Source organism: Frieseomelitta varia, unplaced genomic scaffold (genome assembly GCF_011392965.1).
Source record: "Frieseomelitta varia isolate USP_RPSP 00005682 unplaced genomic scaffold, Fvar_1.2 scaffold_245, whole genome shotgun sequence".
NCBI lineage: Eukaryota > Metazoa > Arthropoda > Insecta > Hymenoptera > Apidae > Frieseomelitta > Frieseomelitta varia.
The window spans coordinates 23175-40383 of NW_025109974.1; the positions used below are offsets into that span (position 1 = coordinate 23175).

General features: G+C 36.0%; 1 protein-coding gene across 2 annotated transcripts in view; it reads right to left on the reverse strand.

The window, feature by feature from the left end:
- Nucleotides 1-520: 520 nt before the first annotated feature.
- Nucleotides 521-17209, reverse strand: part of LOC122528087 — a 35090-nt gene continuing 18401 nt past the window's right edge. For both annotated transcript variants that reach the window (XM_043652825.1, XM_043652824.1), the window contains exons 2-4: nucleotides 5388-8436; nucleotides 2027-2312; nucleotides 521-1036 (exon numbers count right to left, since the gene is read on the reverse strand). In XM_043652825.1, coding sequence (XP_043508760.1) covers nucleotides 858-1036; nucleotides 2027-2312; nucleotides 5388-7769 — 2847 coding nt within the window. In that variant the 5' untranslated portion in view covers nucleotides 7770-8436 and the 3' untranslated portion in view covers nucleotides 521-857. The remainder of the gene's footprint in view (nucleotides 1037-2026; nucleotides 2313-5387; nucleotides 8437-17209) is intronic.

The window sequence follows — 17209 nt, forward strand, 5'->3', positions numbered from 1 at the left end:
TTTTTTTTTTTTTTTTTTCCTCTTTCTGCCCTTTAGCGTTATTAATAGTTACTTCGAACGTTTCGTGTGAAATTAGCATCCTCGCCCTCACTCTTGTATAACAACATCATCGCTAGCGTGATTACTGATTTCTGCGTAGTACAAAGTGAATTACAAGACTCGTGTAAATATCATCAGGATGTTAAATGATCGAATAAGTCGTGATCGTATGGAACTCATTGATTCGCTATTCGATCGAATTTACATAATGTATGTAAACGTATCGGCATAATTCTTTTCACAGATCGTTCGTAACACTATATATCTTTGAACGATATTATCAATGATCGATCTCTCCCCCCGTTTTTTTTTTTTTTTTTTTTTTTTTTGTACGTCGTTCATCGATTTTAAACACGCGCGAAACTTAAAGGACGTGCAGATCCCCTAATGAAGGAAGGAACATCGTTTCCTTCCCCCATTTTCTTCTTCGATAAATCACGACGTAAAAACTGCTTCGATCAGCTCGCACGCACGTTTTTAATCTACGAAGGAACCACGAACGATATTATAATAAATCGTAATTGTTGAAAATGTAAAACACGCGGCTGGTATTAATTAGCGTAAACGCGGGAAAAAGATACCGCTGTAAAACTAATTGCACAGATGCTAATTGCAATTCCTTTTGGTTGGAAGTGTTACGTTTCCATAAATTCCGTTGAATCGATAATAGATCGATGTAATGTATATTGGTAATTATCGTGTCATCGACGATCGTAGTAGTACTTCTTCTTCTTCTTCTTTTTTTTTCCTTTTTTTCTTTTTTTCCGTTTTTTTTTCTGTTTTCTTCTTGAAAATGATCAGACGACGGCCGTTCTCGTTCAGACTCTGTTCACGTTTGCGAAATCCTTGTCCGTTTCCTCCTTCCTCGAGCCGTTCAAGCACTTCCGGTACAGGCTAATTAAAGGCATCGCCAGCAACAGGACGCCGCTCAACGCGATGAAAAAACCGGCCAAGTAAAACGACAAATCGTACGTCCCTGTGATATCGTACAGCCACCCTGAAACATTTCGAAACGGTTAAGCATCAGTATGTTCGGCAAGATGGTGCGCGCGGCGCGTTCGTCCGAATTTCCCTCGGATTGCCAGACAACGTTTGAAAGTTTGGCCGTAATTACGCGAGAACGGTCTCGATCCGAGGCCGTGGAAACTTCAAAGCTATTATACGATCGTATAATTCATACAGAGTTCCCGAGTTAGCATCGGGCAAGAGTTACTGCCAATTTATCTTATTACACACCCCTCCCTGTTTTCTCTGCAAACTACAATTGTTTCAAGCGTAATCGTAGCTCGTATCTCTGGCAAGAAAATTAGAAACAAAGATAATCTCCAAATGACGTATGTTTGTCAAAATGTGTTGCGTTGTAATTTTACTGATATATATCATAATGTGTTCTAATGTTTAAAGATTAGCCAGTACGTAAATTGCAAGCTTTTGTCAAGATTGTGGCATTATGATAGGCAATAATTGATGATATTATCAAATGTTAGATATTATAATACTGTCATAGATAATTGATGATATTATCAAATGTTGGATATTATAATACTGTCATAGATAATTGATGATATTATCAAATGTTAGATATTATAATACTGTCATAGATAATTGATTATATTATCAAATGTTAGATATTATAATACTGCCATAGATAATTAATGATATTATCAAATGTTGGATATTATGATACTACCATAGATAATTGATGATATTATCAAATATTAGATATTATAATATTATCATAAATAAATATCATAATTATTCAGAAATATTGACATATGTATAATGAAACACATCATTTTAATATTAATATCTTTGATGCTCTTATTAACTTTACTGCACACGAAGATAACGTTTATTTTCTACATTGCTTGATTAAATAAAGTAAGATCAATTACTCCTGTATTACACAGAGTCATAAATATTACGGAAGAAGTGTATCAGACACTTCATGGGAAAGTGAATAGCTGATAGAAGAGTTCCCTCTTACCAGCCAATGGAGGACCCATAAGATTTGCAACACCCTGGACCAAGAGCAGAAGGCCGTACGCGTTTGTGAATCTTTCCAGCGTGATCAATTCGACGAGGATGATGCTGGTAAGACTATAGTTCGCCCCGATGAACAATCCAAAAGCACCAGAGATTGCGCACAAAGTATAGTAACTGCCAACTACCATGGGTATTAAAGCTGTCACCGCGCCGCAGAGTGCCATGCATACTGCATACACGATGGACGCGTTCACCCATGCTCTGTCACCTGCCCAACCAAGCAGAATCTGAAAAATAATTTTAAAAGCTGTTTATCAGAGCTCGAGGAGTGAAATCTTAATAAAGAGAGACCTCTTTTCCCGGGCCTCTCTCTTGGGGAAAATTACTTTTCTGTCTTGAAGTTCTAGAAGGTTCTTTAAGGCAATTGCATTAACTCGGTGCATACAAAACGCCGTTTCTTTGAAGTTGAAGAGGAAGAAATTTTTTTTATACCTCATTTACGTATATTCATTACGTATATTACGTATAATAAAAGTAATCTTATCGTCACATTCTTACCATTTCCTTGCATAAGTTTGTTTACTATTCTTTAACAATGATTAGTGATAATTATTGTTCTTTGAGTAGAAAAAGTGTGTCCTGAATATTGATGGATGGAGACACTTGCAACAGATTCGGAAAAGATTAAAGATATCTTCTGTTCTGTCGAATTTTAATGCGTAGATTAATTAGAGGCTGAAATAAAAAATATTGCAACAGCATCGTTACACGAATTTTTGACTTTGATAATCACGTTGATAATTCTTTGAACCAAAGAATTTATTATATTAGTGTATAGTTTTCTAGTGTATCGAATTATATTTAATTATAATTATAATTATATTAAGTATAAATTGCATTATATTTAAAAAGACGACATTTCATATGCATCGACTTAACACTAAAAAAAAAAAAACAAAAGGATATAGAAGTCATTTTGAGTCACATAATTCAGATGATCATCTATAACAAAAGCAAAAACATTAAGCAACATAAATACTTACAAGTTACTATAATTTTATACTTTCCAAGATCGCATGTACCATTGATGACTCTTACCATTGTTCATTTTATACATGCAAAACAATATTGAGAATTTTCATTTGTTTAATTAACTGATATACATGTATATATATATTTATATAATGTATCAAGTATCTTTTTTCATGCACTTTCCACATACGTATCTGAATATGTATAATACTGAATCGATTGAAAGCAGATAACTTTCTTCAGACTTACTCCTGATGTTAATCACATCAGCACAAGTTTAGCCTAACCCTTGCATGACGCAGACTCAGGGTTAAAGAGAGTGTATGGTCAAATGAGATTAGGGAGGGTGACGTGTCACTGATTGACGTAATACTGAACTCTTAAGAAGCTTTCTGGATTTATCAGAAACGTTCGGTCGTGTGTGGATGTCTCTCACATTTACGATTTTATTATTTATCTAGAAATTTTACATATTACTAATATTTTTTCACACAGACTCGCGGTTCTTTTATGCATTTGTTTATGGTTAAAAATTGACTCTCGTGTGAAAGTTATAATGTAGTAATTATAGTAAAATAGTGTATCACCTTGTCGACATTAGCTTAGCATTTAACGATATTAAGGAATTAATGATTGATGAAAAAGAAACAGGGGCAACCTTAAATGTCTCTAATTGTACAAAAAATAATTTCACTCTGTACAAGTTTAACTGAGGATCAATTGTACGACTTGCTATGAAGAGCTCAGAGAAAGAAATGAAAGTAACGTTGTTGCAATTGAAGATTGAAAAATAAAAGTCCATTCCACTGGAATGAAAAACAAATTCATTCGTATTGAATTCGGATTTCTTCAAAGAATATTAATTTTGTTCATTTTCTTGGTCATTGACTCTTTTTTTTTTTTACTCTGTGGCGAATTATCGCGACCAAAGTGTGTATGAATTTTGATAGAAATTAAAAAAATTAGAAATTCCAGGGATACGTTTCAATTCATTTATGTATTTACGAGAAATTTAAATTCGCGAGAATGTACAGGGCTGGTTGCAATACTTACGTGACAGGCGAATTTGTTTCACAGAGCTTAACTTTTTACAATCACAGCTTAACTGTTTATAAATCATAACGAAAGATAGAAAAAAAAAGAAAATAAAAAATCGAAGAACGTATTTATGAGAAATTTAAATTTGCTAGAAACTACTAGTTAACAATATTTATACGATGGGCAGAACAAATCTCTGTGTAAGGATTCATTTCTATCTGTGTAAATTTTATAAATAATGAATTTCCACGAAGTCTGGCAACAACAGATGATTAACGTTATTTGCAACGCGCGATACACAAGCTTAAAGGATAGACGCCTATCAATGGTTGCGCAAGCGTCCAGTGGATTTAATTTTAAATATCATTTCGAAGCCGTACGAAGGGTACAAAGCGATTATGCGATCCGAAATTTTCAGAAACTTTCACTCGTAAGAGGAGGCAGCTGACTATTTCAGGTGAATCGCTAAGTGGAAGTAACCATTCTTTATTAATAAGCTGCGAGGCGAACTAATATTGGAACGAAAGTAAAGCCTCCAACAAAGTAATGATCCAAAGGAGAAACCCACTGAACAATAAAAACCGACGTTTGGAATTATCGACACGTTGCTTCGACTGACATTAAATGATAATACATTGGAAATACATTACAAGCCTAGCTGTTGTTGCAACATCATCACGTCATTAAATCGTCAATGAAGAACGAGCTTGGAATTGTGAAATTGTTGGTTAAACGCAAGAGGAAATTGAAAGAATGGGTGTGTGTGTCGTTTGTAATTATTTCGTTTGAAGTTGTTTGAGATAAATCGATAAATGTCATACGTATATGTACATACATATGAAAGAGACTTTGAATAGATAAGACGAACCGATGGAAATATCTTATTGACATTATGTGCCGTATACGTTGGCCGATATTTAGGTAACGATCAATTCTGAATAACGTGCAGACGTTGCAATTGCAATGATACGATAAAATTGGGTCTTGAAGCTGACTTCCTAAGCGAAACAGAGACTTCAAATACAAAAACTTGAATGAAATTTTATTTCATCTGTTGTCGAGAGTAAGATACTAGTATTTACGGTTAACAATATAGTAATAGCAAGTAATAATAATAAAAGTTAAACGCGTTAAATCGAACGAACTGTCTAAATAAATGTCAGAAACAGTGAGAAAGTATATTAATAATAATGATAATAAGAAAAAAATACAGTAACACTTCCTCCTTCGGAGAAACAAAAGGCACACGATCATTTGTGAAACAAAAGGAAAAGATGAGAGACGATTCTTACCTCGCCGCCCATATTGGTTATCCCTATGACCGATATCAAGATGGAGGCGTCGGTTTCGCTGAAGCCCATCTCGATCGCGTTGTCCGTCAGATAGACGTAGGGCACGTCGTACCAGGTGTGCAGAAGGAAATTGCTAATGGCGAACAGCAAGAAACGCGAGTCAGCGAAATGAGAGAAGTCAAGCATATCGACGACGAGGTCCCAGAATTCCCATAGACCAGCGTACCAGACGAGCTTGGTCTTGGCGATGGTGGTCATCGAGTTCCTATAAATATCCGGGCAACTGGACGCCCTGAGCCGATATCGATTTATATTCAACATAGCACCTCTGTACGTAAGGCTGTGCCTGTGCACTCGGATATCCTTCAAATAGGCAGTGGGTAGTCTCCTGGTGTGCTCGAGGGTGCTGGACCTCCTCAACGAGCTGTCCAGATTGATTTTCTTCAACCACCACAGTCGCCAGGCGGCGTCCGTTTGCTGTTGAACCGTTTGCTCGTCATTTGGCAACGGTTTGTCGTCCTTGTTCTCCTCGCTTTTCAACTCGGACAGAGAGCTCGGCGTCGGTACGAACCTGGCCGATGGTGTGCTCAGCTGATCGTGAAGCGGGCCGGAATCGCTGAAGCTTCTCGAGGAGATCAGCAGGCTTGGGTAATTCTGCAGCAACACGTTGTACACGTTCTTACGGGTGCTGAGCAGCTCCAGCACCTCGAGCGGCACCTTCTCGCCGTTCTTCACGAACGTCGGCAGGCTCACCAGGCTGGAAAACAGCTTCTCGCCGTCCTCCGCCTCCTCCTCCTGAATCCGTATGTTCTCCATGATCGTCAACGTATTCAGCGAACTGTTCGCGGAGAACGAGTCCACGCTCGAGCTCTGTATCCTGGTCCTCTTCTTCTCCCTGTTCTTCCGTCTCTCCTCGGTCTTCGCCTTCGCTCGGATGGTGGTCCACTCGAGGTCCCTCATCAGGCAGCCGCAGACCGCGAGATTGAGGAACAAACCGGCAAGTATCAGCGTGGTGCCACGCCAGCCGTACTCGGCCAGCAGATACTGCGTGACCGGGGCGAATATGAACGTTCCGATGCCGCTCCCGCACACGGACAAACCGGTGGCGAACGATCTCTTCTTGTCGAAGTAGTACGCGACGATCACCACCGCCGCCACGAAACACAAGGACAGACCGAAGCCAGCGAGAACGCCGAACGTGAATATCAGAACCTCCATCGAATTCGCGTACGAGCTTATCACGAAACCGGCCGTGGACAGGATACTGCCCGCTATTGAAACTCTTCGACAGCCGTACCTGTCCGTGAGGAAACTGGCCACGGGACCGGACAACAACGGCATCGCCATGAACAGGCTGCCAATCCAGGCGGTCTTCGATTTCCCCTCGCCGAAATAGTTGAGGAATTCCACGTAGATCACGCCGAACGAGAACGTGATACCGTCGGCTATGAGGTTAACCATGAAGGAAGCTGCGACCACCACCCATCCCCAACCGCCGTCGGGCGGCGTTGCCTCGCACAATTGCCCCAAGCTGGAATTATCCTCCGAGCTGCTGGTGGTCGACGGTGGGATCGAAGGGCTCGATTGCGGCCTCTGCTCGCGGGAATGCTGCTGCTGCTGCTGTTGCTGTTGCTGTTGCTGTTGCTGTTGCTGCTGCTGTTTCTTCGAGTCCTTGTTAAACTGCACGTGGTGCTGTTGCTTGTCCTCGCGCGGCGATTTCCCGTTGACCAGTTTCTCGGTGCTCTTCTCGGACGGCGAGTGATTCTTCGACAGGATCTTCGTCGGCGAGCCGAAGATCGAGTTACGCTCGGCGAACACGCTCTTGCGTTTCGGCGGGCTGGCAACATTGTCCTTGTACAGGCTGTCGGGCTTCTTCACGGAGTTGTGCGACAGTTCCTTCAACTCGTGTCTAGCCTCCTGACGGATCTTCGAGCCAGGCTCGTTGTAACCGTCGTACGCCGCCTTCTTCTCCAGGCAATTTCGCGTCTCCTCGTCCTTCTCGATCGCCGCGTCGTTCACGTAGCTCTGATCGTTCGGCACCTTCGACTGTATCTCCTCGGAGAGTATACCGATCTGATCGGAATTCTTTCTCAATCGCGAGGCGTTCTTCACCAACGAATTCAATTCCGACGACGCGGTGTCGCTGACTTTCCGCGACTCGGCTCTACGCGGCGTTTCCTGGGACGTTCGGCTCACCGATGAACATCGTCTCTCGATCAACAGCTCCTCGTCGCTCTTCCGCGACGGTGTCACCTCGACGTTTCTCAAATCGCCGCGCGACCCGCCGGTACTGTCCTCCTCTTTGTTGTTGCTCTCCGTCTCGATCGTGTCGCTCGATTCAGTCAGCTTCTCCTCGCCATTAAACTTGGCCCACTCGGCCATGATGACGCTATCAGGAACAAGGAGGAGACCGCTCTTGTCTCACGTGCAGTCCTCGAGCGGCCAACGCAACGACATCGAACCTATTCTTTCTTTCTTTCTTTTTTCTTTTTACCGATCTTTCAATTTAATTAATTTCTCGTTTTGCTTCTAATTTCGTTATCCACCTCCCCCTCCCCGTTGCTTTACCGAGCAACCTCTGTAACAAGATCAATTCGTTCCCCTTCTCTCTGTGTTCTCGTGGCACTCTCTTAAAAAAACGCGCGCACCGCTAGAAAAAAAAAAAAAAAGTCATATCGCACTGGCGGATGAATGAAAAGCTGATCGCACTGATCGCGTGGAGAACAGACGCGATCGGATTCAAAACTGGTCTAGTTTCGTCCTTGATTTAAACAACGGTAAACCGGGCCACTCGTAAAGCTGTCTAGTGAACTGACGGCGTAACGGCAACAACGACGCTGACGACGATCTGCACGAATTCCTATAGTTCCTCGTTGTACGCTGGTGAGTCGCATCTGGGCCGCCACCATCGCAAACGTGGCCCAGGATGCGGAATGCTTTCCTTCTTCTCGGGCCCTGGTTAATCGGGACCGCCTCCTCCTCCGCGAAACGATCGTCAACCCAGGCACCCATACGGCGAACGGTACTGCTTCGGCTCTTGCGGTGTATTCTACGGTGAAAATGCATAACACACGGATTAGTTTATGCCGCGTGCCATCGACGTGCATTATTACCGGACACCTCCAACTGTTTTTAGAGGCGCAATGTCAATTAGGGCCTGTACTGAAATTTTCAAATTTCGACGAATCTGCACGCGGATGTCCAAATGTTCAAATCGCGCGTGACGAATTTTTGGGGGAGGGGAAATAAATTAATTGACACTTTTGCGATGAAGTTAAAAAATTTCGAAAGAGAGAAAGACTACTACTGTTTCATTTTTGTGATAAAGTGTGGATCGTCTGAAGATTGAAGACTGTGGAGAATATAAAACAGATTAATCAATGCTCTTACGATAAAGTGATATTCTTTGTTAATTATACATCACAGATTGTATTGACTGTACCTGTGTAGTAAAATTTTTCATAAAAAAGGGAAGACTACTATTTTTATGACAAAGTAATTTGTTATATATGATAGATCGTCTAAAGATTGGAGAATGTAAAACAAATTAATCGATACTTTTATGATAAAGTAATATTAATTATATATCACAAATGTATTAACTGTACCTGTGTAGTAAAATTTTTCATAAAAAAGGGAAGACTACTATTTTTATGACAAAGTGATTTGTTATATATGATAGATCGTCTAAAGATTGGAGAATGTAAAACAAATTAATCGATACTTTTATGATAAAGTAATATTAATTATATATCACAAATGTATTAACTGTACCTATGTAGTAAAATTTTCATAAAAAAGGGAAGACGACTATTTTTATGACAAAGTAATTTGTTATATATGATAGATTGTCTAAAGATTAAAGACTATGGAGAGAATGTAAAACAAATTAATCAATACTTTTATGATAAAGTAATATTAATTATATATCACAAATGTATTAACTGTACCTGTGTAATAAAATTTTCGAAAAAGAGAGAGAGACTATTATTTTTATGATATTAAAATGCAAAAGATCGAAGTATACTAAGAAATTTTCTTTGGAAACATACGTGAAAAATTGAGTTTGTATTTTGATCCATGACATTTTAAATTAATTGTTATTTGTGATATTTATACTATGAATTATTATTTACTATATTTACTATGATTTGAAATAAAGAATGTAATTTTTTGAAAGCTTCATCATGTTGCTTCAAGTGGATTCTCTTCATATGTATGAATAAATGAATGAAGAGATAAAAATTGACAAACCAACTGTAATTGGTTTATCTATACTTCATTTGGATTGCGTTTATGTCATTCGAATTTATTGATAGCTGATGGATCAATAATTAATCGAGAAGATATGGAACTTACAAATGTTTTCATTTTAGATGAATATCAATCTGATATTGAAATATTAAAATTTGATTTTAATGATTACAACGGAGATCTGATATCAAAGCGTGATTTGATATGGTTCACATTTTAATGGTTCACGACAGCCTCTGTTATAATTTCTATTTTAGTTTTCAAATTGAAGTTTTGATATTAATTTAGAAAAAAAAATGTAATAAATCTAATTACTAACTAAAAAGAGTTAAAATTTATTCTGATAATTTTTCAGTCAAACGATCCGCAAATAAAATCAAAATATTCGAAATTGTGTACCGATATAATTAGTCTTAATCTGTCGTCGATTACGATCATCATGACATGAAAAATGTTTTATTTTAATCTGTCGATTAATCTTGAAAATCTTGGCAATCAGGAGGAGACCAGTTCATTCTTCAGCATTCAATAAAACTTATTTTCCTATCTATGTTTTTAATCGATCGTGGCCATGAAAACTTCCAAAAATATCTTACAATATCGTTCTTAAACGTCGTTTCCATTATTAATAGCAATATTCTACATCCTCTTTACGACTTGAGATTATGTGCTTATATCGTATTTGATAATTTATCGAATCATGAATTCTTGTAATCAAGATTGTAAATTCAACGAGACTAGATTTGATCGTGTTTCATGATCACTAGACCATGCATATTTATGCATTTTTCAATTTTCACGAGTCTGAGCGAAGAAATAGAAATTTATTCCCTCTGCATAAATGTTGCAATACATTACTTTGGACGTTTTAAGTATTCACTGCAGTATTCATACTCACTGTGTGTGCTTTTGCAATTTTTACAATTTCAATGTTCCACAGAAATCCACACTTCAAATTAATTATTTTCAAACTTTATTTCGACGCGAAAATAAAATTCTTCTCGTCGAAATATTTAAATTTACTAACTAAACAATCTCAAAAATAAATTCGTAAATATCCCTTTCAACAAATTTGGATCCGATTTCCTTCAGTTCAGTCATTTTTAGCAATAATAATTAATTATAATAATTAAATTATAAATTTATAAATATTAAAATATTAAATTATAAATTTATAAATATCGAATTATAAATTCATAAATAATTAATTATTCAATAATATTTGCAAATTTATAATTTCAAGTAACACCAATATCCCCTAAAATGAATGCATTTCGTAATGTATTATATAAATACTCCTTTCAATAACAGACTTAGATTCGTTCCACAATTATTTCTAACAATTACAACCTATAATATTGTGCAAGACTGCTGCTTGTAAGCTTTTTTTCGACTGTAGCTTCTACAATTAAAAGATCGATAAATTCATGCAATATTAAAAGTCACTTTTCATTTATAAATATTACACAATACGTAAAATACTTGTCCCAGAATTCCGTCGTCCAACAGACCAATTTCACGCTCGATTATGTTCGTCAAGCGCTGCTTTAAATTAATCACAAATTCATTTATTCGGACAAGTATTTCATAGTATATTGATCAGTATATTTCCCCGTTTTCACGAGGCCGGTACCGGACGAATGGAAAATAAGGATGCAATATCTAAAGTACACTCGGCGCGCAAATACAATAGGAGCCGAGAGTTCGTACATACGAACGTTCGTTTCGTCTGACCTTGTTTTCAAGTTGCGCCCATTTTTATGCCGTATCAATTGTTCGGGACGCCTTCGCAGACACTGCCATCAACAGCTTGATACGCGGAGGAGCATTGATTGCTAATACCCAAATGAGATCGGTCACGTTGATTAATTCGTGACGAGAATGACCGCAGCGCAACCATGGTTGCAATTGAGAGAGATAAACGTGAACTACGATAAATTATATTACGAAATATTTTTCTTCTTTTCAATTACTTTTAATATATTTCGTAATTTTTCGAAATATAATTATATTTAACGTTTTGATAATTATATGTAATAATTTTAATATAAAATTATATTTAATAGGTTTTCAATAAGCGTCGATATTCAATTGAAATTTAATTCAGTAGTTGGATCCTCTTTCTTCCGGTTGTTCCAGCTTTTGACCCAATTTTGACGAGTCACTTCAAATTTATCTATTTATTCGTTCATTTGCGTGATTAATCTAGCAATTGCATTCTACATTAGAAATCTAAATATATTACGTATTAAATAATGTTCTGTCATCAGAAATTAGTAGAGGATTTGTCTGAGTTACAGTTTTTACAAATAATTTCAACGATTCTTTGCAGGATCCTTCATACACGTCGATAATTCTAATTTTTACGCTGGAAATTATAATTTTTACGCGTATCTAAAGAATAATTCTTCAAATGCATAGACAATTTTTAAGTTGCGATTCTAAAAATTAATATTTGACATTATAGACAATTTTTAAGTTGCGATTCCAAAAATTAATATTTGACACTATAGACAATTTTTAAGTTCCGATACTAAAAATTATTATTTGACATTATAGACAATTTTTAAATTGCGATACTAAAAATTAATATTTGACATTATAGACAATTTTTAATTTGCGATACTAAAAATTATTATTTGACATTATAGACAATTTTTAAGTTGCGATACTAAAAATTAATATTTGACATTATAGACAATTTTTAAATTGCGATACTAAAAATTAATATTTGACACTATAGACAATTTTTAAATTGCGATTCTAAAAATTAATATTTGACATTATAGACAATTTTTAAGTTGCGATACTAAAAATTAATATTTGACACTATAGACAATTTTTAAATTGCGATTCTAAAAATTAATATTTGACATTATAGACAATTTTTAAGTTGCGATACTAAAAATTAATATTTGACACTATAGACAATTTTTAAATTGCGATTCTAAAAATTAATATTTGACATTATAGACAATTTTTAAGTTGCGATACTAAAAATTAATATTTGACACTATAGACAATTTTTAAGTTGCGATTCTAAAAATTAATATTTGACAGTATAGACAATTTTTAAGTTGCGATTCTAAAAATTAATATTTGACATTATAGACAATTTTTAAGTTGCGATTCTAAAAATTAATATTTGACACTATAGACAATTTTTAAATTGCGATACTAAAAATTAATATTTGACACTATAGACAATTTTTAAGTTGCGATACTAAAAATTAATATTTGACACTATAGACAATTTTTTTAAGTTGCGATATTAAAAATTAATTTGCAAAATTAATTCGATTTTTTTTTTAGTAACATTCCCAAAAATATAATTTCACGCAATCTGCTCGCAACAAACAACCCATTTAATCGTTTTACAATCGTTTTTCAAATCTTATCTAATCGGTTTACAAAAGTTCAAACAAAATGATCAGACGAATCTTTCAGCGATTCGAAAAAAATCGCTGTACGCGTTTCTTCTTTCGTATCCAATTCATCGCAGCGGATCAACCTAGTTAATGATAATTAGCAATCGACGAAGAAACGACGAAGATGTTGCGCGGGGCAAGGATGAAAAGTTGAGCGTACAAGCGACGTCAGAAACAGAATTCTCACGTCGTCATTCTGAATTCGACAGAGAGACGGCGTCGACGTTGAGATTTGCTTCTGGCACTTCGTAACTAGCCGAAGTAGCTCGAGTTAGAGTCGGCGATTATAAATGAAGTTCATTGTGTATGAGTTGCTATCAATTTAACAGTGGCCACGACGATCACGTGCGTATCTTGCGATCTCCTGCCTTTTCCTTCCGCCAGCTCTTCTTCTTCTTCTTCTTCTTCTTCTTCTTCTTCTTCTTCTTCTTCTTCTTCTTCTTCTTCTTCTTCTTCTTCTTCTCTATCTCATCATCGCCTTCTTTCGGTTTAAAAAAATCCGAAATCTTCCTTTTTTTTCTGTCGCGTCGCTGGACTGCGGATTTTTATTCATTTACGGAAGACTTTGCGCGTGCAAAGATAAACAAAATCACGTTAAAATGTTTCAACCCATATTTCAAGTTCTTTCTTTCGCATGAATACTCGCAGCCAATTCATCGCCATCCTTTCCTTCTCTCTCTTCGTCGCGAGAGAGACCGTATTCTCCAAATATTTTTCCGCGGACCGGTTTTTGATCATTCGGTGTTCGAGAACGTTTCTCAATTTATAATTCTACGGCCTCTCTTTTTCGGTAGGTCGTCTTTAATCTTTAAGTGGACCCATTGAGGCCGCTACAGTCCCACCTAGTTTTAAATTAATAATTGTCTTAGCGTGTTGATGTCGCTATTTGAAGATTTATGTAATCCTTTATCGCCGATCATTGTGTTTCAACTCTCTACGAAGGAGAATTTATTTCTATTTGTCAGTATGAATTAAACATGATTTCTAATCGTGTAGTAAGTTAAAATGGGACATTTCGACGAACACATGCCTAAAAATGTTGAAACCAGAGTTTCAATATTCCACGTAATTAACAATTATCCAAACGTAGAAACGTATCAAACTATCTTCTGACGATCTTTATTTCGTTCTCATTTGTTATGTACGCGCACATAAATAAATATATAATGCATAAGTATATAAAATATAGTGTACATATGCAAAATAATATATTTACAAAATAATCTTAACATTTTATTTATAACAAAATATAACGTAGGTCAGGATATTTAGTAAGCTATTTATTTATTTATAATAAAATATAATATAACATTTATATTGTAAAATAATAAAATATTTTATAAAATATTTTATAAAATAATAAAATACAATTTATTTATAATATAATATAAAATATTTTATAAAATAATAAAATACAATATAATTTATTTATAATAAAATATAATATAATATGATTATATTTTATATTATAAAATATAATATAAGAATATTTAGCAAGCGAGACGTTTCCCTAAAAATCAATTTACCACTCTTTTCAGTCAAATCCATCCAATATCTGTATATACCATCACTATCATCTTCTTCTTCCTTTCGTTTCTTCTATTTCTCGTCTCCTTGCGGGATCGTTCCTCCAAGTATTCTACAATTCGGTTTTTCATCGTTTCGATATTTGTCGGATAGGCCCTCGATATCGAGGAAAAACTCTTATCAGCAACGCTGCACTCCGCGGCGTGTTTAAAGCTGCGTGGCCACGTGTTATTGTCAGACTTTGGAACAGCCAGGGAAATTTTAGAGTATGCGACTTGTTCGACCAACTGTGAATACCGAAAGCTGATACACGCAGAACTGGAGCACGGCTTTCTCCCTGTTTCTCTTTCATTTCCTCTTGCTTTTATCATCACTGTGTTATCAGATCTTGAGAATTAAGGGACGTTCCGGAGAAACGGCTACTGATCCGGCGTGCAGATAACGCAGACAGCCACGCACTTGCCTTGGACGAACAGATAACGCTGCTGCGTTATCGAACAGATGGAAATTAAACGGATTGAGCATTGAAAGAGAATAATTTTCTTGGACATTCAGAAATTCGAAACTTTTAAATTTGAAAATTTCGACCGAATATATATATATATATATACACAGGGTGTTTCGTAACTTCGAGACCTGATTGTACGCCTAAAAATAATGAAAAAAAGTCATATAAATATAAGTCCCATCTGTCTTCGTTCATGAGATATAATGAATTTTATAAACAGAACTCCAGGGATGGTATATTCAATTTTCATAATAATCATAATTGGGATGAAGAAAACCCACACGTTATTGTGCATTCAAGACATCANGTGGCTAGGCAATTTTTAAATCAACACTTTGCAAATAAATGGATTGGTCGTGGAGGTCCTATTGCATGGCCTGCTCGTTCTTCGGATTTGAATCCATTGGATTTTCATTTGTGGGGACATTTAAAATCTATTGTACACGCAACGTCGATTGAAAATGCTGAAATACTACGAAATAGAATAGAGCAAGGCTTCCGACAAATTCGAGAAACACCAGGAATGATAGAGAGAGTAACCAGATGAATGACAAGACGCGTGCAGGCTTGTCATCAAATGCAAGGTCGATCATTTCGAGCATCTTTTTGTGAAAGTAATTAAAACAGAAAAAAATTCATTATATCTCATAAACGAAGACAGATAGGACATATCATATATTTATATGACTTTTTTTTCGTACAATATATAAAAATGTCATAGATTTCGTACAATATATAAAATGTCATCAATTTCGTGACTTTTTTTCGTACAATATATAAAAATGTCATCAATTTCCTACAATATATAAAACTGTCATATATTTATAGGCGTACAATCAGACATTTTTAGGCGTACAATCAGCTCCCGAAGTGGGTCCCACAAGTTTTATATATATATATATATTCAACAAAAATCCAATACTAACTTACATAAATGTAATTGACTTAATTATGCGATTGGTACGACGCGTAATAATCATTAGTTTCCAATCAATCACAATACAGGATAAATTATTTTTCATCATTTCGCGTAAAAATGAATCTTCCTAACGACAATTCCATGCAAATGCTTGTGTCTTTTCACATTTTTGTGAAACAGAGGACAAACGTGCCATTATACATAACGTAAATAAAAAAAATCGTTCCCTTCATTCCTGTTGTACTTGATTCCTCTGGACATGCCAAGGATCATTATTTAAACCAGCGAGCCATAGGTATTTAGACTATCGATCCCTCCGGCCCTGTCGTAGACAAAGGCTTAAGGCTGCGGCGAGAGGAAAGCCGCAGCGAACGCTTCTTCTTAATTCGTGAAAATAATTGTGGGTTTAGCAGTGACCTCGATCTGAAGCCTGAAGGAAGAGGGCGATTTACTTTTTGCGGGGACTTCATGCTATCTTAATAAGCGACTCGCACGTGAACCGGGAAACTCGCTACCTCGAACTCCACGCTCATTTTTCATTTCGAGTCATCACTGAATTTCACGTGAACGAAGTTTACCTGTAAATGCGTGTAATTTATAATAATCAGATCTGCGGATCTTCGTGCAATGTCCAATTTTTTTTTTTTTTTTTTTTTTTTAATACGATTAAAAAATGGAACTTGGGGTAGAAATTTGTTACAAGTTATTAGATATTATGGCTCGTAAGCAGTTTAACGATATAAACAGAATTAAAACACGAATTGAAGTTTCCGTCTAGTTTTTAATTTAATTACGTCCATTTAATTCATTCGTCTGTCATTTGTATATTTATCTCGTGCGAGAAATAATATACTTGCTTAGAAATAATATACTTGTTCAGACGTACTTTGCTGAGAGAGTAATTAATAAGGAAATTTCCTTGTGGATGATTCAGAAAATTGATCAAGAGTAAAATGCTTTTGATCATTTTTGAATTTGCATCTATGAAGTATTGCGTCCGTTGTATGTATTGATAATTTGGGAACAACAGACTGAAAAATAAGTTTCCATTTCAATTTCAGTTCTCTAACTCTATTAACAAATCAACTCTGGAAATCAGTTATTAAACAGTCACTAAAAATCTGGTTCAAATTTAAGTTTTGATCTTAAAATTCTATCTCAATTTCAGATCACTACACACTATGGG